General features: G+C 38.1%; 1 protein-coding gene across 1 annotated transcript in view; it reads left to right on the top strand.

Annotated features, from left to right (window-relative positions):
• Positions 1-24,861, top strand: part of NBAS (NBAS subunit of NRZ tethering complex) — a 388,118-nt gene that overhangs the window by 153,755 nt on the left and 209,502 nt on the right. The window contains exons 25-29 of the mRNA XM_055121563.1: positions 193-366; positions 9,624-9,757; positions 14,099-14,161; positions 16,614-16,736; positions 23,612-23,714. Coding sequence (XP_054977538.1) covers positions 193-366; positions 9,624-9,757; positions 14,099-14,161; positions 16,614-16,736; positions 23,612-23,714 — 597 coding nt within the window. The remainder of the gene's footprint in view (positions 1-192; positions 367-9,623; positions 9,758-14,098; positions 14,162-16,613; positions 16,737-23,611; positions 23,715-24,861) is intronic.

Below are 24,861 nucleotides of genomic sequence, written 5' to 3'. Positions count from 1 at the left end.
AATTGTGTGTGTCAACATTGGAGGAAGAAGAAACACAAGATAATATTTGGAGATTTTATAGATTGAGTACTCTGCTAAGTGGACTTTCCCTATTTAACTTTAATCTGACAGTCTGGGAGTACTAGAACTTGTTATCTGGTAGGACCTGTTATTTAATATGTGATTTTTCATTCTGGCTAATTATATTTTCAGTGTTCTGAGGACAAATATGTGACGAGTGCCTACCAATGGATGGTGCCCTTTCTTCATCGTTGCGAGAAGCAAACTCCTGGTGTGGCTAATGAACTATTAAAAGAATATTTAGTAACTTTAGCTAAAGAGGACTTAAAGAATCCTCTGAAAATATTTCAACATTCCAAACCAGATGTAAGTAGAAACTCTACCTTCTTAAAAATCTCTGTACTTTCTTTCCTGCAGAATTAAGTTTTACTTATCAACTTTAAAAATAGTCTTTGTCTTTAAGCAGAAAAGGGAATAGTTGACAGTTCATTTAAAAATATAGTGTCATTTGACAACTTTAGGGAAGTTCATTACATTTGTTGATTTAATGAACTTTATTCAATTTAGGGAAGTTGATTAAGTGTCGTTAATTCTTTTCAGTGTTTGTTGACTATATAGTAAATTAGGAAACTGGGAATAACAAAATACTAAGAGTTGATAGATATTGAATTAATATAGCAGATGCTTCAACTGTATTAATCCTTAATATCTTATAACTACCTTTGGATTAGGTATGCTTGTATTAATATTACAGGAAAGGGAAGTTGTAATTTAGACTGGTCAGGGAATTATCCAAGGTCCTACAGTCATAAGTAGAGGCTGAATTTAAACATGGGTATTTAAACTTTACAGCTATGTTCTTAATTACTATGCTTTGCCATCAATAGAAGAAAAACTTCTGGCTCAAGGACATTCATAATATTTATGAAAATCATTGGATTCTCAGGGGATCTTGTAATCATTCTTAATGACTTGTATTTGATTGACTAGTATATTTATAGCTCTTCATTTCTTTAATGTTTAAGTAGTTTTCAGATTTGCTGGTGATAACTCATTTTGTTAAGTGTAGCATACTCTTTGTAAAGTAAATAAACTTCTTGACTGAGCCACAGATAAAATATGCTGTTTCAAGAGATAGCAAATCCCTTTGCATTAGAGGGGACTCAGGCAGGCTCCTGCAGGTACTTGAGGAACTGTCTTTATAGAGAGAGTCAAAGGATTTGATTGGGACTCAAGCAGAAATGATTTAAGGCCTCTTTCTACATTCTCATTGAGTCTCCGTGTTCTAGTCTTTGTTATGACAGCAGGTTCTCAAATAACTTATATTCATAATAACATTGACACAAATGACGACATTAAATGAAGTGAATTAATTTGAGGACCTCCTTTCAGTATAGTTCACTCTGCTTAGTGCGAGTTTCCGAGAACTTGTCCAGGATGTTGAGGACCTGCTATAATTTGAGACTGTAAAGGTGTAGACCAGTGTTATCACGATAGAATGAAAGCATTGCTTAGATAATTTGATGCATCTTTGGGGTGTCTGAAAGGTTGTCTGTCAGAATGTAATTATTGACTGACAGGCGAGATAGTACAGCATGTAGAGTGCTTGCTCGCATGTGGCCAGCCTGGGTTCAGTCCCCAGTGGCCCAGACGATCTCCCAAGCCCACCTGGGTGATCCTGGAGTGCAGAGCCAGGAGAAAGCCCCAGGCACTACCGGATGTGGCAAAAAAAGAAGAAAAAAAGCTATCATTGGCTATTTAAAACTCTTTCATCTTCTCACCGACAGTTTCCACTTAGTTTTAAATTTGGGGGTGATTTACTGTGAGCCCAGGGTAGATTGCTTATGGTAGCAGAATACTATGTAAGAAACAGGATGGATTGAATATGAATATTTTATAAGATAGAAAGAAGTGACTTTAAATTCTATTCAGTAATGTTGTTTGTGATATTTCTTCCTCACAGGGTCTTGTAAATCCTTTGTATATTGTCAGCTTTTTGCTGTTTTTACTTGGCAATTTAATATATGCCTTCTGAATAAAACATATCGCCATTTGCCTTCCTTGAAATTATGTCAACACGAAAGCAGAGCACAGTGGTGTTTCGAGGTTTCTCCTTTCCAGTCCAGCTTCTATATTTCTGTCAGTATTGTCTTCACACAGCGCAGATTTGATCCTGATGCTGTCTGTGAGAAACCTCCGTGGTCTGTGGTGGGCCACACTGGCCATATGGCCACCCGGGGGTTCTCCGGGGTGACTGTCAGGTTCTGGGGGTCTCCTTCCAGACTCCTCCTCAGCTGTGTGTGTCTCTGTCAGGGCACTAGATCACTCACACAGTTGCGTGTCTCCTTGCCTTGTCAAGTTCTTTTGTGCTTCTTTATTGCTTCAACAATTTCTTTAATTTGGGACAGTTACTCTTTCTCCCTACCACCTCCTAAATTCAGGAAATTTTTAAGAGAAGGGAAAGGAAAGGGGAAAAAACAGGGAAAGAGGCAGGAAACGTTTCATGATATGAGAAGGGGTCTCCTATGCAGAATTTGCAGATTTCCCTTCTTCCTTCTTTCATTGTACAAATTCTTCAAGATCGTTGGGTTCCATGATCTTTCTATCCTAAACGGTCTGTGTTTGCCTCTACAAAAAATCCCATATTCCACTGTTACAACTATTTGTTCATGTTTATTTCCCACGTATGTCCTCTGTTCCTCCTGAATCCCTCTGTTGCTTGATACTAACATGGTCGAAAGACAGGCTCAGCAAGTTTTGGTAAGCAAATTAATGATTGAAGTTGCATTTCATTATGTTCTTTAGATCACTTGATTCCATGTATTTGCTTTACTTGGATTTTTCTTAGACTATTGCTTTTGTTTTTCCTGACTGTTTACAAATTGAACATATCTTGGATATACCATGAATTGTGCACAGAGTATTTTTATTAATATAGTAGGAGCTATAATTTCTGTATCAGAAAGCTTTGACTAAGTTGTGCTGCATTAACAAGTGGTCTTTGAATATTAGAGGACTACAAGAACAAAGGGTTAGAGCAATAGTGTAGCGGGTATGGCGTTCGCCTTGCACACGGCCGACCTGGGTTCGATTCCTCTGCCTCTCTTGGAGAACCCGGCAAGCTACCGAGAGTATCTCGCCTGCAGGGCAGATCCTGGCAAGCTACCTGTGGCGTATTCGATATGCCAAAAACAGTTACAACAAGTCTCACAATGGAGACGTTACTGATGCCCGCTTGAGCAAATTGATGAACAATGGGATGACAGTGATACAGTGACACAAGAACAAACATTTATTTCTCCCAAGTATCAAATAGGCTATGGTTGGGATCTTGCTGTATTATTCTATCTTTTCCAGGGGTTCAGATGGCAAGATCATTCCCCTTTCTAACTGTGGCACAGGACAAAGAACAAGTAGGACCACACACAGTGACTCGTAAATTTTAGTCCCAAAAGTCTTAAGTTACTTCCTTTCTCATGCCGCAGGCCAATGGAAGTCCGTCACCAAATCACATGTAAATGGGGCAGGAAAGAATAATCCTTTTAGGAAGAGAGGGATGAATTATCTGTAATAGTATGAAAACAATTTTTAGAAACTGTTTCATGTACTTGAATTATTTTGTTACATATTAGTTTAAGCACTCATCTTTTTTTTTTTTTTTAATTTTGGGTCACACCCAGTGATGCTCAGGGGTTAGTCCTGGCTTTGCTCCGGGGGTCATGTGGGATGCTGGGAATTGAACCTGGATTGGCCACGTGCAAGGCAAACACCCTACCCACTGTGCTGTCGCTCCAGCCCCTTAAGCACTCATCTTGTTTTGAAACATTTGCTATTTACTTTATATTCTCCTTTTGAAATGAAGCTTGTGAAGAAACTTCAGTAAGGCTTGGGAGTAATAAGTCATATGCTCTGTTTCTGTTCTAGTATTTGTTTATTTTGTTTGTTTCTGGGTTTTTCTTTTCCTTTTTCGTCACAGTCAATGGTGTTCAGGATTTACTCCTGACTACTTTTAGGGTTCACTTCAGATTTGGGGGGACCATCTGTGGTGTCAGATATTGAACTTGGCAAGTGCTTTACCTGCTATACTATCTCTTTGATAGTATAGCAAACCACATCATATTTTTAGTGTATCTGTGCATCAAAATTATGTATATTAAAGCTGTACGGAATTCTAGAGTCAGCCTAAATATAATAGATTGGGATGTGGGGGGTAGCACTGTAGAACTGTCATCCTGTTGTTCATCGATTTCCTCGAGCGGGCACCAGTAATGTCTCCATCGTGAGACTTGTTTTTACTGTTTTTGGCATATTGAATATGCCACGGGTAGCTTGCCAGGCTCTGCCATGCGGGTGGGATACTTTCGGTAGCTTGCTGGGCTCTCCGAGAGGGACGGAGGAATCGAACCCGGTTTGGCCATGTGCAAAGCAAATGCCCTAGCCGCTGTGCTATCGTTCCAGTCCATGTTTAAGAATAACCTTAAATGTTTATTTCTTCGTTCAACAAATGGAGACTTACTGTATATCATAGTTTCTTAGTTGTTAACTTTTTAGTTCTTCTCATAGCTCTTTTTCTTTTGAGTCTTTATTACATAGAGGCAGTAGCTACTTCGGCTTGGTTTGTGGTCTTGTAATCCCTTAAAGCAGTAGACTTTAACACCTAGCTGAGATAGAAGATGACATCTTTTTGTTTTTGGAAGGGTGGGGGGAGTGGGCGGCCCCCATCTGACTGTCCTCAGGATTTACCCTTGGCTTTGCACACAGGAGCCACCCTAGGTGGGGCTCCTGAGACCTGAGTAGGCTGTATACAAGGCACGGGTCCTGCCCATGGTACTATCTTTCTGGCCAGAGAAGAGGAAATCTTTAGTAATAAAATTAATATGTAAGGGCCTGCTAGTAGATTTTTCAATAAATGTACAGAATAAAAAACTCTATTTCTTGTTGCGAAAGCAGCAAGAGAACAAGACTAACTGTACTGGCATATACTCTGGATTCAGCTATGTGGAGGTCCAAGGGAGAGAGAGTTTCTTTTTTATGGGCTTTCAGAAATACAGGTTTGCTATGCATTTGGAATTTGGATTAATTCTACTTTGTAGTCCTGATAAAATTGGATGCAGGCTACTGCTACCTGTTTTGCCTTAGAGTAGCACAAACAAAACCTCTGAGAAGGATTCACTTTCATCCAGACAATGTGAGATTCAGGTCTCTAAATCCCTGGTGTCAAAAGCTTGCAACCCAATATTACTGAAACTAAGGTAAAATAATTCATGATTCAGCAGTGCATGCTCTACCCCTCCAATTCTGTTTATTTTATCATCTGATAAAGGCTATAAAATGAATATTAAAAATTGAAGACATAGATAAGAAACACAAACATGAAATGGGAAGAAAAAAACTGAGAAAAGAAAGGATTTAAAAATAGTCACACAGAGCTTCTAGAATTGGAATTTCAGTTAATGAAAGCAGTGGATAAAGCTGACTGAAAAATATTAGAGAGTTAAAACAAAGAACTAGAAGACAATTTGATAAAACTATAATAAAGGTGGAAATACGAAAACTGCAGGGTTAAGAGGCATCAAGGTTAGACTTCAGGTTTAACATAAGACTGGTAAGAATTATAGGAAGAGATTCTAAAGATAATAAAAGTAAGCAGTATTAAATGTCATAGTGGATATGTATCTTCTAAAATTAATATGAAATACATGAGTTCAATATATTGAGGAGAATGAATAAAATATACTCATATTTGAGAGACTAATTCAAGGATACTGAAGACATGTAGTCTAAAAGCATAGGTTATTTTCTTCTTTTTTTTTAAAGCATAGGTTATTTTCAAAGTAAAAGCTATTAGCTTGAAAGTAGACTTCTCAATAGCAAGAATAGTTTTCAGAAGACCATGAAATGCATATTTTAAAATTATTAAATAATATTAATTTTTAACCCAATAAATAATCATAACCAACATTTACTTAATGCTTTCTATTTGCTACTATTTTAAACATTACATAGGTCTATATTAATTTAATCATTGCCACTCTAATATACAGCTATCATAATTATTTTAAAAATTGAAAGAAAGGCACAGATTAACTGGCTAATTAGGCTATAACATTAACATGGTTGTTGGTGACACTAGTGATTTAAGCCTGGGCAGTTTTACTTCAAAACCTTTTAGATACAGCATCATCAATACATAGAAAGTTTTATGCTCAAGTGAGTGCATGAAAAGAGTATTTTTAGATAAATGAAAACCGTGGCAACTTATCATTTACAGACCCATCCTGAAAGAATTATTCAGGAGTATGCTTCAGGAAAAAGGAAACTGCCCCCCAAAGAAAGAAATATGAGAGAATTATTGAGAGTGATCAAAAATTATTATACCCTAGGTTACAGTAAGTGTGGAGAAAATATGGAAAAAGTATTTGGCATATAAATCAGTAATGTTGAGAAAATACTAGATGCATTAGTAGCAAGGTAGTTGCAAGTGGATATTCTGTGATTAGAGTTAAAGTGATTTAAGAACCTGCATTTAAAGATTTTGGGTGATAATAAAACTCCAAATGTTGAAAAGTCAAGTGTGCTTGTTACTTTGTTTTATATATTTTTATAAAATGTTCCAATATCTATTATCTGTCGAGTCACTACCAAAGTTACCCCATTCTAATTTCTTAGTTTGTGATGTTATTACTTTACCTGCCAAAGGGATTTTGCAAATAGGATTAAATTAGGGGTTTTGAGATGAGTCTTGATCATGGATTATATAGTTGTATCCACCTAATTATAAGTGTTTTTAAAAGCACCTGAGACTCTTTCCCAGTCCCAGTCAGAGGGAGCATGACTGATCATCAGAGAGACAGAGAGGTGTGGTACTTCAGAGGGTCTGGATGGGAAGTACTGGATGAGGAACTCTGCTCAGCACTTTAAACACTTGGTTGCAGATTCTTAGTCTTGCTTGTCTGCTTCAGGTCCACACTCCTTAGGAAACTGAAAGGTATCCTGTGTAGTATGGTAGCCACGACCCACCTGGTTATATTTATTAAGAACACAGTAAAATTAGAACTTGAATTGCTCAGTGTTATTAGTTTTCTAAGTATGCATGTGTGTCAGTTCAAGGATTTAGTCATTATGATCAGTGCTGCAACAAATAGCTTGCCCAGTTGTATTTTTGTATTATTGGAATAAATTCAAGATGTATTCCTAGAAGGAAATACATCCAGGGTCCAAAGCAAGGATTCTATTGGCATTGCCAAGTTCCTCTTCAGAGATGTTGTTCCTGTTTATAGTCTTGCCCATAATGTATGAATGTGTCTGTTTTTTTGCAGACATTTTCAGAATTTTGCAGACAGAATTCATTGTCATATTTTAAAATTATGTGATAAAAATATTTGTATTTTTAAAATTTGTAATTCCAGGGGCTGAAGAGATAGCACAGAGGGTAGGGCACTTGCTTTGTATATACCTGACGCAGGTTTGATCCCAGGCACCCCATGTGCTCCCCAGGTGTAATTCCTGAGTGCAGGACCAGGACTAAGCCCTGAGCACCTCTGGATGTGACCCAGTGATTAAGGCAACAACAACAACAACAGTAACAACTCCTTTTTTCACTTTTGTTTGTGCATTTTAACATGTTCATTTGGGAGAAACACTTCCTTTTTTTGCTGAATTGGCTATTCCTGCTTTTGCCCCACTTTTTACTTGGATGCCTTGATTAATTGCTTCCTACCCATTACATTATTTTTTTCATTGAATAACCATGAATTGCAGAGCTACAGAGTTATTCATAATTGAGTTTTAGGCATATGATATTCTGACATCTGCGTGTCAGACATACAGTGTCCTGCCATCAGTCCCTTTGTGTTCACTTCCCTCCACCGGTGTCTCCAGTTCCCCTCTCACTCCCCAGCCTCTCTCATTGCCATAGTGGTTCCTTCCCTGACCTCACCTTGCCCCTTTCCCAGCCCAGTGGCCAGCTTCCTATTAAGGACCAGTTTTCCTGTTCTTCATGACTATTTCCTTTGGGCATGAGTTATTTCCCTATTATGCTCCTTCATATCCTACACATGAGTGAGATCATTCTGTGTCTATCCCTCTCTGACTCATTTCACTCTGCATGATACTCTTTAGATCCATCTATGTGTTAGCAAATCACACGACTTCATATATTCTTATGGCTAAATAGTATTCCGTTTTGCACGTGTACCAGAGCATTTTTATCCAGTTATCTGTTCTTGGCTATTTGGGTTGTTTTTCATTTAGGGCTATTGTGAATAGTGCTGCAGTGACCATAGGATATCATTTCTGCATTGTGGTTTTGAACCCTTGGGGGTATAGTCCCAGCAGTGGAATTGCTGGGTCACATAGAAGCTCGATTTCTATTTTTCTTTATTTTTTCTCAATATCTTAAAGAATACCAAGTTACTTTAGAAAACCTTGACTGTACTTTTTCAGGAAAATTGATTTCATTTGTCTATTGTAAAAAAAATCTTTGTTTGGCAGCATCTCTTTTCTTTTGGTGAATTTTTACAGAAATGTTGAAAATCAATGGATCTTTATTACATAAATTATACTAATCATATATTTTAAAAAGTGCTCTAAGGGGGCTGGGGAGATTGGTCAGTGACCCCTGGAGCACATCTTGGGGTAGCCTTGAAGGTTCCCTCAGAACCATAGGCAGCAACCCTACAGGTACTCCTATCCGTGTGCTCTGGTAGCCTCCAGCATGCTGAACCTGAGCATCCTCACCGGGTGGCCTTGACTTCTCCAACATCTGGCTGACGAGGCTGCCTATCCTGGGGAGTGGCCAGGGCCTCTCGGGAACATTGGGAGACCAATAAAAAAAAAAAAAGAATCCAATTTTATTTCTGCTTTCTATAGTTACATGCATATGCTTTCGATATGTATTTATCTTTTTAACAGTACTTCTAGGAAGATAAAGCCTATTCCAGTTTTGTAGATGAGAAAAAACAGGCATAAATTTGTTATTTTCATATCCCAGAAAAGTACTTCAAGAAGGGAAGCCTATCTATGGTTTGCAGTTGGAAATTGTATCTGCTTTGTAGAAAAAATGACTAGAAATATCCATTTTCTGCAACCGAAATATGGAATATGTTCTGTGATATGAATATTATTAGACTATAATGTGACTTCTTTCAAATAGAATGTCAGTACTGTTTAGTTAAATGACTAATACATAATGCATACTGAAAAATAGTAGGTCCTAACATCTTTGAATATTAGTTAAGGGATTTTTATATATTTTTATAATTGACGCACATAAAATTTGGCTTCAGGGATAGAAATGTTATTTTAAATGATTTGCCTTTTAAATTCATTGTGTTTCTTCTATGTACTTTATCTTGAATGGGTCATAAATTGAAGAATCTGTTTTTAGCAGATGCAGAGATTATGGGTACAAATTATCTTTTCTGGCTGATTCAGTAATTAAAATGTGATTCATTTGAAATTATTAAAGACCTTAAAAGTCTGTAAGCTAAAGGAAAATCAAGATTTGATTCTGCAGCTGATTAATTGCACTATTTAATATTCTATTGGGAGTAATACTAGGATATGGAAAAATTGACTGTAAATCTATTGACATTAAGTACAGCGTGCTCTGTTTTCTGTAGTTGCACCAAAGAATTATTCCTGACCACGACCAATTGATGGCAGTAGCATTAGAGTGCATCTATAACTGTGAACGAAGTGACCAGCTGTCTCTCTGCTATGACATCCTTGAATGTTTGCCACAGAGAGGATATGGGTAAGAACCCTCAAAAGATAAAGTGCCACACTTTATTTTTTCATGCACACTTCCTCAAATATTCATTGTAGAGAATTTGGAATATGGAGCATAAAGAAAAAAATGAAATTATCTATAAACTTGCTGCCTAGATTTCTTTTTTTTAAAAAAATATTTTATTTATTTATTTATTTGTTTATTTATTGTGTCACACCCAGCGATGCTCAGGGGTCACTCCTGGCTCTGCACTCAGGAATTACCCCTGGCAGTGCTCAGAGGACCATATGGAATGCTGGGATTTGAACCCGGGTTGGCCGCGTGCAAGGCAAACGCCCTACCCGCTGTGCTATCGCTCTAGCCCCTTGCTGCCTAGATTTCTATTTTTTTCCTATATATGTTTCACTGTATTTTTTCAATGGTGATTACTAATTATTCATCAAAGTACAAATAAAAATTTCTACTATCATCACCCCCAATAAAGCTGTCTTTCTAAAGTAGTGATAACTTTGTGTGCTTTATTTTTTTCAGTTTCATGCAAACTATGTTTTACGTCTAAGAATTGTTTCATATTCTCCTTTCTTTATGGAAGTCACTTTACTTATATATGCATATACATAATTTTATTTTTCCTTTGGTTTTATGATATAATTGACATGTCTCTTCCTGATCTTTTAGAATTTACTCTCAGCTGCAATAAAAGATCAGGAAGAGACATTTTCCTACTTATATTTGAAAATGTTAACTAAGTTTACTGCAGTAATCACATTACATGAAATTCAACTTATAATGTACACCATGAACTTACACAGTACTTAGGAAAAGTTACATTTACACATGGATTAATAAGTGAAAATGCTTTTCCTTATGAGTTTGAATGACGTCATGCTTTTCTTCTTCAGTGCTGTTGTTCAATGCCATTTGGGATAACTATGACTTTATTTTCTTTCTGATATTTTAGTATCTTAATATTCTGATATAGCATCTCACAGGATGTCTTACTGTGAGTCTAAATTTCTTGTGTTTTTATTTGCAATTTTTTCTTTTATGTTTTCCTAGGTAAATATATTTGTTTTCCTATGTGTATTTACTGCCCCTTTAGTTATTTTTCTTTCCCTTGGTAATTTATAAGTGATTTGGCATATTTCTTTGGCTTTGTCTTGTAATTGACACTTTAAATTTAAATGTTTATGTTGGCCTTCTTATTTAAAATTCAAGTATTTTCTCTTGTTTCTCTTTAAAACCGAATAACATCCAAGTCTTTTTTTCACAAATGCATTTAAAAGTTCTGTGCTCTCTGTGTTACCTCACCCCTTATCAGAACCTTCAGAAAAATCTCATATTCTGCATGTTTGCACCTCTGTCATAGAAACTTTCTTTTATGTCTGTTTATTATCTTACGGAAATGTTAGCAATTATTAGCTGTTGAGCATTTAAGTCTGATCATCAAGAAGGAATAAAAGCAGTTAGTCTTATTAATTATAAAGCTAAGTGGAGACAGTAGTAGAGACAGATGCTAGGGAGTTCACATAGAGCAAGTGTAGAAACCTTACACTGCCTCCCATTCTTGGTAAAAAGCAGGGTGATCAAACAAGCATACCTTTGGGAGTCACCCGCTTCTGAGAACTGTGACCTACACTGGAAGACAAAACACTAGTATTTTCAGATTTTATTTTAAGATTAAAATTTTAAGTTGTCAAGCGCTTGTTAAAATACTTCAAACCGATGAGTATATGATGCTAGTAGTGAAATTACTTTTCCCAGAGAGCAAGAGAGACAAGAGACTCAGAGGTATTATTAACCTCACCATCTACCTCAGGAAACAGAAGTGGGAAGGAGTTTTCTTCATATATGACCCAGCTTGAAAGCAGATAGGTTCCTCTGTCTGCTTCTTGCCTCTTTTTTTTTTTCTCTCTGAATGCAGTAGGAAGAAGCATTGACTTCCAACTGATGTGTGTGATTTTAAAAAGTAAATGTATTAAATTTTGTTTTTCAGTAACATCAAGTAAGTGAAAATAATGAGTAGGGCTTATTTGTTAATTTCTCGACAGTAATTTGTATACCAAAAAGGGATAGGTATGCCTTCAATAGAATTATAATTTTATAATACTGATGTTTTAATATTATAATATTGGTATAATACTGATATTTTAAATAAAATGATAATAAAAGAATGCATATTCTTTTACAGAGACTTTGCAGCTAGGGGATTAGAATATTCATGTGGTTAAGAAATTAGTGTATTCATTTTCAAAAAGTTAGGCCAAGAACGGCCTCTTTTGTGTATGTCTGAAAGCTTTTTTGGATTCAGATAAATGACTTAATAATTTTTAGCAGATGAAAATTAGCTGTGATACTCTTTTGTTATATTATTTCTTAATGATTAGAATTCACATTTGTAATTTTCTAAATACTTTGTAATTATAAATTAGCCCAGTACTAGAATGTAGGATTTCAGAATACTTTCTTTTATTCTCTTTGTTCTTTATGCCAGATTTGTCAATTTATTTTTGTGCAGTGATTATTTTTAGTGTTTAAATGGTTGCTATTTATCAAATGGTAAACTGCTTTTTTTTTCCATTTAGGAAGTGAACAATCATTTAATCTAATTAAAGTTTTTTCTTAGGTAACACATTACATCTGGATGAAAAAATATTTCATTATTAGGTTTGTGGATGTAAATTGATAAAGGAAAATACTATATTCTAAAAAACCAATGTTAATTGTAGAGTTTCTTTTTTTAAAAAAATATTTTTTAATTGAATCACCATGAGATACACAGTTGCAAAGCTGTTCATGATCAGGTTTCAATCATACAATGATCAACACTCATCCCTCCACCAGTGTCCATTTCTCACCACCAGTGACCCTAGTATCCTTCCCACTACCTGCTCAATTGTACAGTTTCCGTTTTAAAAATATTATTCTTGCAGGATATTAGTGGATGTTAACTTTTAAAGGAAACACTTCAAGTGGTATATGTCCTAATTTATCATAATAGTTTGAGGTCTAAAACTTGTTTTCAAACAGTATGGTCTCTGTAAGCTATACAGAATAATTGCCGCAAAGATTTAAACTAGGACAGATAGTTCAAAAAATAAAGAGGCTTTCATATTAAAGTTAGGCTATTTTTAACTTTCCAAGTCTAGGTAAAAACTCTTTATTCGATCTTCTTATTAATTAATCAAGCTAAAATCTTGCTGGAATTCCCCTGGGTTGTCAAATGGAAGGCACGAAAAGGTGTCAAGTGGCATGGTTCTTGGGAGTGTCACCACTATGGCTGGGACTGAATTTCAACGGGTGGGAGCATCAGCTGCAGCCGTTGTCAGATTTTCTGCTAAAACCATGTTTACTCGTATGGTTATGTGCCAAACTGTATTTTCCCTGGCAACCATATGTCTAGTTAGTGCTTTTGATCTTTTTTTTTTTTTTTTTAGCCACATCTGGCAGTGCTCAGGGCTTATTCCTAGTTTTCACTCCTTGTACTGCTCTGGTGACCATGTGTGGTGCCAGGGATTGAACCTGGGTCAGCTGCTTGGAAGGCAGGTGTTTTGCCTGCTGTACCTTTGTTCTGGCCCACTTAATGGTTTTTTTTTTTTTTTTCATGCAATGTGTTTGTAGTCCCCATGTACTTCCTTCAGAAATGATTTGCTTTTTATCTCTAAATGATGATTATATTTCTCTGTGTTTCCTTAATACTGAAGTGGAAGCAGTGGTATTCATAACATAAAGAAGTCCTTTGGGTCTATAAAATGCTGCTGGAGACCCTCTGTGGGGCCGTAGGTAGTGTGGACAGGGCTCAGCTTGCGGGGAAGACATGGCATCCTAATCTGTTTTTTTGTTGGTTAGAAGAAGAAGAAAACAAATTACTTTCCCCTTTGCTTCATTTTTTTTTAAAGGCTGTGATTAATTTATGATTATTTTTTTACAAGTTAACAGAAGTGAATTAAAAGTGTTTTTGAAAAGTACTTTCTAGAAAGCATTCACCAAGCTAGTCTGTAGCAGAGAATATTATTCTACTATTCTACTCTAGATTTTTATCGTAATATCTTGAATTATGAACAGTGCTGGATGTGTTCAGGTCCTAAAAATTTACCAAAAATATAAAGTATGGTTACTCACTAAATACAGGGGAAATGTTGGTTTTTTTTTTTTAACTTGTATCATTTGTCAACCTGTTGGTCTTCAATTTGCTTGAGTGGGCGCCAGTAGCGTCTCCATTTGCCCCTGTTATGTGCTAGTGTAGTCCAATGATATCTGCTCACTCTAGGAACAGGAAGAGCCTCAATTTTTACTTGAATTTTGTGTTTTCTGTAAAAATTTTTTGACTAAAACTTAATTTTCCCTCCCTTCTTATGCCTTTAGTCACAAGACCGAGGTAACTGCAGCGCTACATGACATGGTGGACCAGCTGGAGCAGATTCTCAGGTGAGAAAGATAACCGTCTGTTGACTCTGTGCTGCTGAGACAGGTCTGACAAAGAGAGACCACCTTAAATAAGCCTGCTAGTTATTTCCAGGTTGAGCTCATATTTGTTTGGTTCTTATGGTAATGATTTTTCCTAAGAGGCCATTTCTTTGAACAGGATGGTAGAATAATAAGAATAAGGACTTGGTGACTAGTAAGTAGACCTGTGTTCAAATGCGGAGGTTGCCACTTACTAGCTTTGTGCTATTGTTCTTATTTATCGAGTTCTCTAGCTCCTGTGTTTGGGGAATTAACATTAGGTTAAGCATTTCACACTTTTTTTTTTCTTTTTGTGTCACACCCAGTGATGCTCAGGGGTTACTCCTGGCTCTGCACTCAGGAGTTACTCCTGGCGGTGCTCAGGGGACCGCCTGGAATGCTGGGAATTGAACCTGGGTCAGACCTAGTGCAAGGCAAACGCCCTACCCGCTCTGCTATCACTCCCGTCCCGCATTTAACACTTCGATGCCAACGTGTTCCACTGGTGGCTCACACGTGAATGTGGTTTGATGAACACATTTGCTGCATTGGCATTAAACATCTTAAAGCCCCTCACATATTGTAGGACAACCAGAAATGTTTGTTCTTGTACTAGTTATTTCATCTATCAGCAAATAATGTTTACTAAACACACTTTTTGGTGGTTGTCTAGTATCTTTGTTTAAGCACTTGGTTGGCTGTGTGAAGGGAAGCACTCTACGTCACTCTGGCCTGCCCTGTTTGTTTCTATTTAATCTTTATGTGTGTATTCACAATGCTTGCATTTAATTTTGAAATATTTGTATTACATATTTTAGTAATCATTTAGGAGAAACAGACTGTTCTAATATAATGACAGAAAGTCATAGCATCACATTTGTGATAATATAAGAAATAAAATATTTGGAGTAAATTATTTAATTTGAATGAATAAAATGTAATTTTAGTCCTTTTTGTGTAGTTTAGTATAAAAGTACTTCAAGCTGGATTCTATTTAATGAAAGAATGTGTTTTTATGCCATACTATGTGAGTTAAATGAAGGATGAACTCTTCAATTTCCTCAAGAATCTTATTATTGTGTAGATTTATTCTCATTACTTTGGGTTCTGAAAGTCGCAGGTTTTTATTTATTTACTTATGTATTTTTTTTGAGATTATACTCTGCAGTGCTCAGGACTTACTCCTGGCTTTGTGCCCAGGGATCACTTCTGGTGGGCTCAGGGCACCTTATGGGGTGCCAAGGATTGAACTGGGGTTGCCCTCATGTAAGACAAGAGCCCTACCCACTGTGCTCTCTCTCTGTCCCTGATTTTTATTTTCTTGAAAGAAATGTTTAAATAAATTAAACTTTTACTGTTATTGATTGATTTGTTTCTCTCCTTCTCAAACTTCTTCAGAAGCTGAGCATAGTTTAGTCAAAACCCAGTATGGTACATCAACATTGATCCATTTGTCAGACTATGCATGGTTACCTCCCTTCCTTTCGACTGAAATTGAGAAGAGATGTTTCAAAGAGATATAGTCAAATAAGAACAGTTTATTTTACAGTTTATATGGTTCTTGGTGTGTAATCATGGGTTCTTGTCAGATATATTTTGCTTGTCAGACCTTAAGAAAATAGTAACACACTGTAGGTTTCTGGATGTACTCAGGTCTTTCATTGTTCAACTTATTTACTGGTCTTTTAAAATAAGTTTTCATTTCTGTTTCACCTCAGATACCTTAGTATTTGATAAATGTTTGAGTATTCATAGTGTCAGGTGGCATAACCCATGAAACCTGTCTTCATGGAGAGATTCTGTTGGCTGCCCTGCCATTCAATAAGCCCAGTCATAGTTTATTGATAAAGGTGAGTAAGATTTGGTGAGACGGATTAGGTATATATAAAGAGCTGTTGCCTAGTGAATGCAGTATTTGAAGACGATTCTTTCGCAGCATGATGATGCATCTTACATCTTTACTGAATCAATTCTCGTGATTTTGAACCTTTATGATATTTCTGTGGTTCACCAATACTAAGATCATTTGTGCATTAGTTTTCTAGCAGACATGCCTACAGTGAAAGAGTCAATAAGAATGTTACAAGTTAAATTTAGGTATTGAAAGGTAGACTCGACTTGTTCTATGGGTATGGTGTTTTTGGAGTGGCCCTTTCTTCTCATTGAAAGTTGCAGAGATGCTGAGAGAGATTTTCTATGTCTAAAAAAGGTTATTCCAAGTATATTGTAATAAAAGTTAGTAGGGGAGGAATAAGACTTTCTTGGTGAAAAATAATGTAAATAATAAGATGGTTATTCTATAGGCTTATTTGTACACACACACACTTATTTGTACACACACATGTGGATGCTACATGTGTATATGTGTATTTAAAATTCTTAGACTTTTCTGTTTGTAGCAAGATTTGAAAAAAATTTCTTCTTTCACTTGTAGTGTGTCAGAGCTTCTGGAGAAACACGGAGTTGAGAAACCGATTTCGTTTGTTAAGAACACTCAGTCCAGCGCAGAAGAGGCACGCAAGCTGATGGTTCGACTGACCAGGCACACTGGTCGGAAGTGAGTGTTAAACAAGATTAATCAATACTTGTAAATGATTTTCATGGTGGGGAGGGTTGGGTGATATCCAAGCTCCTGGTCAGGCCCAAGGATGATATGGGGAGCCAGGAATTGAACCCAGGCATATAATGTGCAAAGATAGTGCATTTCTTGTTATACTATTTCTCTGGCCTTGTTAATGAACTTAAAAAAAAAAAACTTATATTGGATTTTTTCTCGCAGGAATATGGTAAATTAGGACTTGAGAGACGGTATGATACTGTATGGCTCAAACCTGGGGTAGCCTCACTCGACTGCCCCAGATTTGACCCCTGCTCTGCAGGTGGTCGCCCGGGGACCTCCAGGACTGATTCCTAAGTAATCTAGGTACCACTGGCATGGCACAAAAAAAGCAAAACAAAAAAAGCAAAGAAAGAAAGGTGGAGGAAGAGGAGAAGGGGAAGAAATAAAACAGAACAGCAAAGAGGGAAGCTGGGGGGCTGGGGACAGTTGCTGAGGTTCCTAAAGTGTTGGTGGCTGTAACACCTATAGCTCGAGAGTGAAGTACAGATTTCGAGACTGGTGACTGTGGGTGTGGAGTTTAGTGTGATCTCTGTCCCTCTGGAGTGTTTAGATTCTCCTTTTCCCTCAGGAAAAGCACGAGAGTAGTTCGTTCCACTGAACGTGGATTGAAATGGAGAGAACTTTCAGGAGTCTTTTAAACATATTTTCCCTAACTTAGTTTTTAGAATTTAGAGTTTCATTTTGATCTGAGCATCAAATAAAATTCAGTGGTAGCCAGGTGCTGTTGCAAATTCCTTTCTCTCCTTCAGGATCTAGCTCTGGCTCATCTAGGAAGTGTTTAGTCTCTCTAAGCAGAAGTGAGCTCTCCTTGTTAAGAAATACCCTACCCCTTTGTGTCTGCCTTTCTTTTGTCTGCATCTTTCAGTAGTACCCTGTAGCTACTGATAAATGAGCCTTATGTTCCTTCTTCACCACAAGCTTCTCCAGGCAAGTGTTGCAGTCAACATAGCCTCACTGCGGGGCCTGACATAGCATTGGCCATCTCAGTAATGATTAACTGGATGATCTATTATGGTATGACTTGTAAATCTTAAGATTTCCTTACAACATCAAATAATTAGTATTTTTAATCATGCTAACTACTCTAGAACCTGAATCCTGAAGTGAATTTCTACTCATGGTGTCTGCTTACAGTAAAAATGACTTTTAATTATTCATGTGTGTTCCCATGGCCTGGCCTTCCACGCTCACCACGTAGTTTTCGGCATGTGCTCCGTGGTATGGTAACAGTTCTCTTCGAATCTGATAGGAATAAAGTTTTACCACCTGAAATGCAGTACTTTATCTCTGTAAGATTCACTTCCGCTCAGCTATGGCTAATATGTCATCTTTGTATTCAGGGGTCTCTTCGTTCACTTGCAGGCCCCTCGTATGGTGGCCTTATTTTCTTCTACCCTTGGTTCTTACCTACTGACCGTATTTTGAAAAAGGCAATAGTGAAGAATTTATTTTAGTTAGAAACCTATACTTATGGCTACCCATGTGTGAGAAAGCATTAATGCCATCTGTCCCAGTGCTCATGGCTTCCAGAAGAACAGCTGGACTGTGATAACTTGAATTCAGCTAGAGAAAGTCTAGATCTGATTTAATCAGGCTGGTGCAAGATGGGCACTCCTGTCATCAAACATTTTGCTTCTCTGCCTGCAAAGTTAACTCTGAGAGGAACTGCCAAAGGATCATGTACCAGGGTCTAATGAGTGGTTAATTCAGAGAATAACTTCACATTTTTATATTATTTTAATTGTGTGTCATTAGGAATAAAAAGTGTTTCTTTTTCTGTTATAGCATAGGGAATATAACAGTCCTTCATAAGCAATCCTTCACTCTGTATACATTTAAATTGCCATAAGTAAATAAAGTGTAGGTTTATAAAAAATACAGGTGAGATGCTGGAGTGATAGTACAGTGGATAGGGTGTTTGCCTTGTATGCAGCTGACCTGGATTCGAGCCCCAGCACTCTATATGGTTCCTCAAGTATTGCCAGAAGTAATTCCTGAGTGCAGGGCCAGGAGTAGCCCCTAAGTATTACTGGGTGTGGCCCCAAAACAAAATAAAACAAAATATTGTAGGTGAAAGGTTTGCAAGATAGTATAGTAGGTAAGGTGCTTGCATTACAAGTGGCCAGCCTGGTTTGGTTCCAGGTGCCACACATGGTCCCCCCGAGAACTTTTAGGAACACCCCGACAACTGTGAGGTGTGACCTTCAAAGGAAAACAAAAAATTGCAGCTAGAAAATCCCTGGAGGCTAGAATTTTCACAGCAATGACCCCATTAGATATTTTTCTCATACCGTTATACAAATATAGTCTTATTTTCCTTGTTTGTAAAGCATATGAAAGGAAAAGGTGCATGTAACAGAAACATCAGATCCATATTTGACAAACACAAACAAAGCAAAATCTACCTTTTTCAAACAATGCAATTCATGGTTATGTAGGACTTTTAAGACTTAATGGTAAACATAAATGATTCAAAACTAACTATAGTCAATGGATAGGAACTTTTGAGAGAGGCATAATGATTTACAGTATTTTCTTTTATGATGTAGTAATAGTTAATATCTATAGGAAATCAAATTGTGTAACTTGAACTTTTATTTTTCACACTTATTACTTTTTATTAAAAAATTTTCAGGAATTTAGCTTTTATTCATCTGTATGTGTCACTATTTCCACAATACATATTAAAAAAATGTCTCTCTCATATGTGAGATTTAAAGACACACAGTAAGGAAAATGTTTGAAGTCATTAGAACTTGATATTTTGATTACTGGTTTAATCACATTTTAGTAGAATTAGGTCTGTTCAGATTTTTTATTCACAATTCAGTCTTCCTAAGTTGTATGTCTCTAGTTTTCCATTTAAAAAAAATTTTTTTTTCCTTTTTTGGGTCACACCAGGAGATGCTCATGAGTTACTCCTGGCTCTGCACTCAGGAATCACTCCTGGTGGTGTCAGGGGACCACATGGGATGCTGGGGATCGAACCCGGGTTGGCTGTGTGCAAGGCAAACCCTACCCTTTGTACTAGCTCTCAGACCCAATTTTGTCCATTTTTTTTAAATCTGGTATTTTCAACTTATTAGTAGGCAGTTTTTCATATTACTCTTTTATAATTCATGTATTTCCCTAATTATGTTGTACTATTTCACCTCATTGAAAAATTCGTTTTTAATTTCATGGAAGCATCGTGATGTACAAAGGTATTCATAGTTGTTTCAGACATACAGTGCTGCAGCACCGATCCCACCACCAGTGTCGACTCTCTCCACCAGTGTTCCCAGCTTCGGGCCAACTGGCCTCTTGACAGTTACCCTTCTAAGTTCAGTTGTTAAAGTTTGAATCTTAAGCAAGTTGGAGCATAGGTAAACAAGTGGTACTACATTAAGAAGCTGTTGCACTTCAAAAGAAACCAAGGTACAAAGATAGTGGGAAAAATTATTTACCCAGCATCCATCTGATAAAGGTTTAATATCAAAGATATATATATGTTCAGTACTGTTAGAACCTTACATGAAAAATAAAAAACCACCCAACCCTATCAAAAAATGGGAAGAAAAAAAATGAACAGAGGCTTCCTCAAAGAAATGCAAATGGTGGGCCTGGAGTTACAGTACCGTGGGTAGGGCGTTTGCCTTGCACACAGCCGACTGGGGTTCGATTCCCAGCATCCCATATGGGCACCATCAGGAGTATTTCCTGAGTGCAGAGCAAGGAGTAACCCCTGTGCATTGCCAGGTGTGACCCAAAAAGGAAAAAAAGAAAAGAAAGCAAATGGTCTAAAGGTCCATGAATAAATACTCTATGTCATCAGTCATCAGAAAGATGTAAATCAAAACAACAATGAGATATCTCACAGCACAGAGACTAGCACACAAGAATAAGAACAACCAGTGCTGACTCTGATGTGGGAGGAAGGTGCTCTCCCTCATTGTTGGTGGGGATGCTGACTGGTCCAGCCTTTTTGGAAAACAGTATGGACATTCCTCAAAACAAAACAAAACAAAACAAAACCTGCAAAGTGAGCTTCCATATGACTAAGCAATACACTTCTGGGATATACTCTAGGGGCCTAAAAATCAGTGCAGAAAAACGTGTGTTCATTGCAGCGCTATTCACAATAGCCAGAAATTGGGAACAACCTGAGTGCCCAAGATCAGAAAACTGGATAAAGAAACTGGGATATCTATACAATGGGGTACTATGCAGCCACCAGGGGATCAATGAAGTCATGAAGTTTGCTTATAAATGGATGGACTTGGAGAGTATCATGCTGAGTGAAGTGAGTCAGAAGAAGAGGGACAGACATAGAATGATTGCACTCATTTGTGGGACATAAAATAAACTTAGTATGAGACTAATACCCAAGGATAGTAGAAATGAGGACCAAGAGGTTGGAGGCTTTCTACAAGGGGGCTTGGGGGAGTGCAGTTAGGATGGAGAAGGGACCACTGTGACAATGGTAGTTGGAAATTATCACTCTACATAACTACTGAGAACTGAAAGTAGGTAAAGGGATATACTTCATTACCTCTCGGTACCCGTATTACCAGCCATAATGCCAAAAGCAAGGAGGGAGAGGGGAGGGAGGGTAGCAGGGAGTTGGTGGTGGGGGAGAGAGAGAGGGAGGGAGAGATGACAGAACGCAAGCACATGTGAGAAAAAGCCCTGTTGCAGAGGTGTGCTTGGGTGGGGGATGGTAGCAGGAGGGAGACTGGGGACGTTGGTTGTGGGATATGTACCCTGGGGAAGGGTTGATTATTGGAACATTGTATGACTGAAACCCAGTCATGAACAGTTTTGTAACTGTGTACATTATAGTGATTAAATTTAAAAAAATTTCTAAAAAAAATTTAAAAAAGTTTGGGTCTTTGGATGTCAGTTTTGTTGACTCCGTGGTATGGATATGTGGCCCTGTCATCCCTTAAGACCACCTTTATACTTAATCCCCTTGCCTCTCATTTTGTCTCTCTCCCTCTAACCCTCCATTATTTCTTTCCTTCTCTCTATATTCTGAGTTTAAGGTTGATTTGGGCATCCCCTTCCTTTGTATTACCTCATCCAGTTATTCTAAATAGCACATAACAGTGCTGCCATCCCATGTTTATCCTTCTACTTCTGGCTTAAATCATTTAGCATGATGTCTTCCAGTTCCATCCATGTTGCCATGAATTGCATGATTTCATCACTCCTTACAGCTGTGTAGTATTCCATGGTGAATATATACCACATCTTCATGATCCACTTATCTGGTTGGCATCTAGGTTGATTCCAAGTCTTAGCTATTGTACTGAGTGCTGTGGTGAATAATGATGTGCATATTGAACTTTAGAGTTTTGTATATTGTGAAAATTGACTGAAACTAGAGTATAGGAAAATATACTGTTTATTTTCATATTTATTAAGAAGTAAGAAGTGAAATTACTGCATCATATGGGAGCTCAACAGTTCCACTTACAGATTTTAAATTTGTTAATCCAGTGTGTGTGTGTGTGTGTGTGTGTGTTGCTGGGGATGCAACCCAGGGCCTCACACATAGCAGGTCAATGCTCTACCACTGAGCCACATCTCTGATCCTTTTATTGTTTTAAACCAGAAAGATGGGGGAGTGAGGGTAGTGCGGAGGTAAGCGATATTTTTCTACACTCCAATTTCAGTTACTTCTCAGAATGTACAAAAGTATGAAGCTCAGAGAGATTAAAAAACATTCAAATTTACACAGGTAATTGAGATTGTTTTTCATGAAAAGTATCAAAGTTAATCTCATTTATTCCTTATCATCATTTCTAACTCTCATGCGGATTTTGGTAAGGAAATTGAAATTCAGGAATGCCCCATGATTTGCTCACAGCCTTTTTGTTATCATAGGTGAAACTGTTGAAAACAAACTGTTCCTGCCACAGGGGTATCTGAGCTGTAAATGCACTACCTCTGTAACTGCGCTTACTGATTTCGAGTGGTATTTGATCAACCTGATCACATAGGCTTCATGGCTTGTCTGAGTTTGTTTTCTTGTGGGTCAGTTCCTCTGACCTGGAGGAACTGTAAGTGAGCTAGGAAAGGTGAGCTTCATGCTTTGAGCCTCCTGCGTGGGGCCCCTGCCGTGACCAGGAAGTGACACTACAGTATGCCTAAGAAATTGTTACAAAAGTTGTTGGCTCTTGTGGGACATGGAACTTCTCATACCAAATAGGGTGATTAACCCCCTGAAGCAGCCCTAAGAGGCTCTATCTTCTGTCACCCGGGAGAAGATGTGGTAACCCTACAGGGCTGCCCTACAGAGTATTGTGAGAACCGCACTGCCAGGCCCACACTTGGTTGTCAAGAGCTTGATTCCCAGCTCTGCAGTGATGGTCAACGTGGTCTCTGGATGCTGTCTGGTGTGCAACATAATTGATGGTAGCTCCACCCGCAGCTGGCCACTGGCAGAGTGATGAAGACTTCACGAAGAAGGTTCTCAACTCTAAAGTGTTTTCTGTTGTATCACATCTGTTATATCTTCGAAGCGCACTGCTGGTTGAGCTTTTCCAGTATTTTCTGCCCTTTGGGTTGTGTATCTAGGCAGCCCACGGCAGACAGCTCTGGCGGCCTCTCTGACCGTGATACGGAGTTGCCCAGCGTTCTTTTGTCTCACAGACTTCTCAACATTCTGAGAAGACACATTCCTGTTGGTTCTTTGGAACCACGTGTGTCTATGTGTGTACCTTTCTGGTGTGTGCTTGTATGCGTGTGTGTCTCTGTGTTTGCTTTAACCTTTTTGCCAATCCCGAAGAGAGATTTCACCAGCTGTTTTCTTTCTCTTCTTTCCCCAGGCAGCCTCCTGTCAGTGAGTCGCATTGGAGAATGCTGCTGCAAGATATGTTAGCGATGCAGCAGAATGTCTACACCTGCTTAGATGTGGATGCTTGTTATGAGGTAACTTTCATGTGGAAATGATTGCCATTTTTCTTTTTGCTTGTTGCATCGTTCCTTTTCTCTGAATTTTGGGCTCCACCAACCTGTGCTTGGGGAGCTGTTTTAGAAGTGGTGCTTGGGGTACACTCCTGGCAGTGCTTGGTGACCTTCTGGTGCTAGGAATCACCCCTTGTACTCCTGAATTGAAGACCATGCACCCTGGTCTGATTTGTGTGTTGGGGTTTTGGACCACATCTGATCATATTCAGGGCTTACTTCTCTTTCTGTGCTCAGGAATCGCTCTTGACAAGGCTCAGGAGACCTTGTGGGGTGCCAGGGATTCAACCCTAGCAGGCCATGTGCAAGGCAGGGGCCTTACCTGCCATACTATTTCTTTGACCCCGCACTTCAGTCTTTTGATCTGTCTTCCTTACCTGGTTTTTAGGGCTGGAGCCATAGCACAGCAGGTAGGGCGTTTGCCTTGCATGTGGCTGGCCCAGGTTCGATTCTTTCACCCCTCTTGGAGAGCCCAGCAAGCTACCGAGAGTATCCTGTCTGCATGGCAGAGCCTGGCAAGCTACCCGTGGCGTATTAGATATGCCAAAAACAGTAACAACAAGTCTCACAATGGAGACATTACTGGAGCTTGCTCGAGAAAATCAATGAGCAACGGGATGACAGTGACAGTGACCTGATTATTAACAGTTCTCATGTTGGAGTCAGCAGAAACTTCACTCCCTGTAGTTCTTGTGAGTAGAAGCTGCTGATTGAAATAGTGGTTTGTTCTTTGAATGCCTTTGTGATTAACCTCTTCTCTATCTGTGGTCATTGCTACGCTATTTAGAGGGTCAGTCTTAGGAAACTGAACTGTAATGACTTCCTACTTTCCACAGCTCTGGTGGTCAGTAAAACATTTCACACTCCTGTGAAAAGTCTTCAGATCTGCCCTAAAGTCATCCCTGTTGAATTGCAACAATATTAGCTTGTCCCTTTTCTTTTGCTTCTCTTCCTAATTTGCCCTGAGCCAGATTATTCCTCTAAAATAGACCTGCTTAAATTTTGCTGCTTATTGCATATCAATAAGCAGAACGCATTCATACTTCTTGGAAAAAGAATCTATATTGCTTGGAAAGCCGGGGGGTCCTTCTGCTTCCTGTCGATTCTCACT

The sequence above is a fragment of the Sorex araneus genome, chromosome X, assembly GCF_027595985.1.
Source record: "Sorex araneus isolate mSorAra2 chromosome X, mSorAra2.pri, whole genome shotgun sequence".
Classification (NCBI taxonomy): Eukaryota; Metazoa; Chordata; class Mammalia; order Eulipotyphla; family Soricidae; genus Sorex; species Sorex araneus.
The sequence above is the reverse complement of the archived record's forward strand: the minus strand, read 5'-3'. Positions and strand labels throughout refer to the sequence as shown.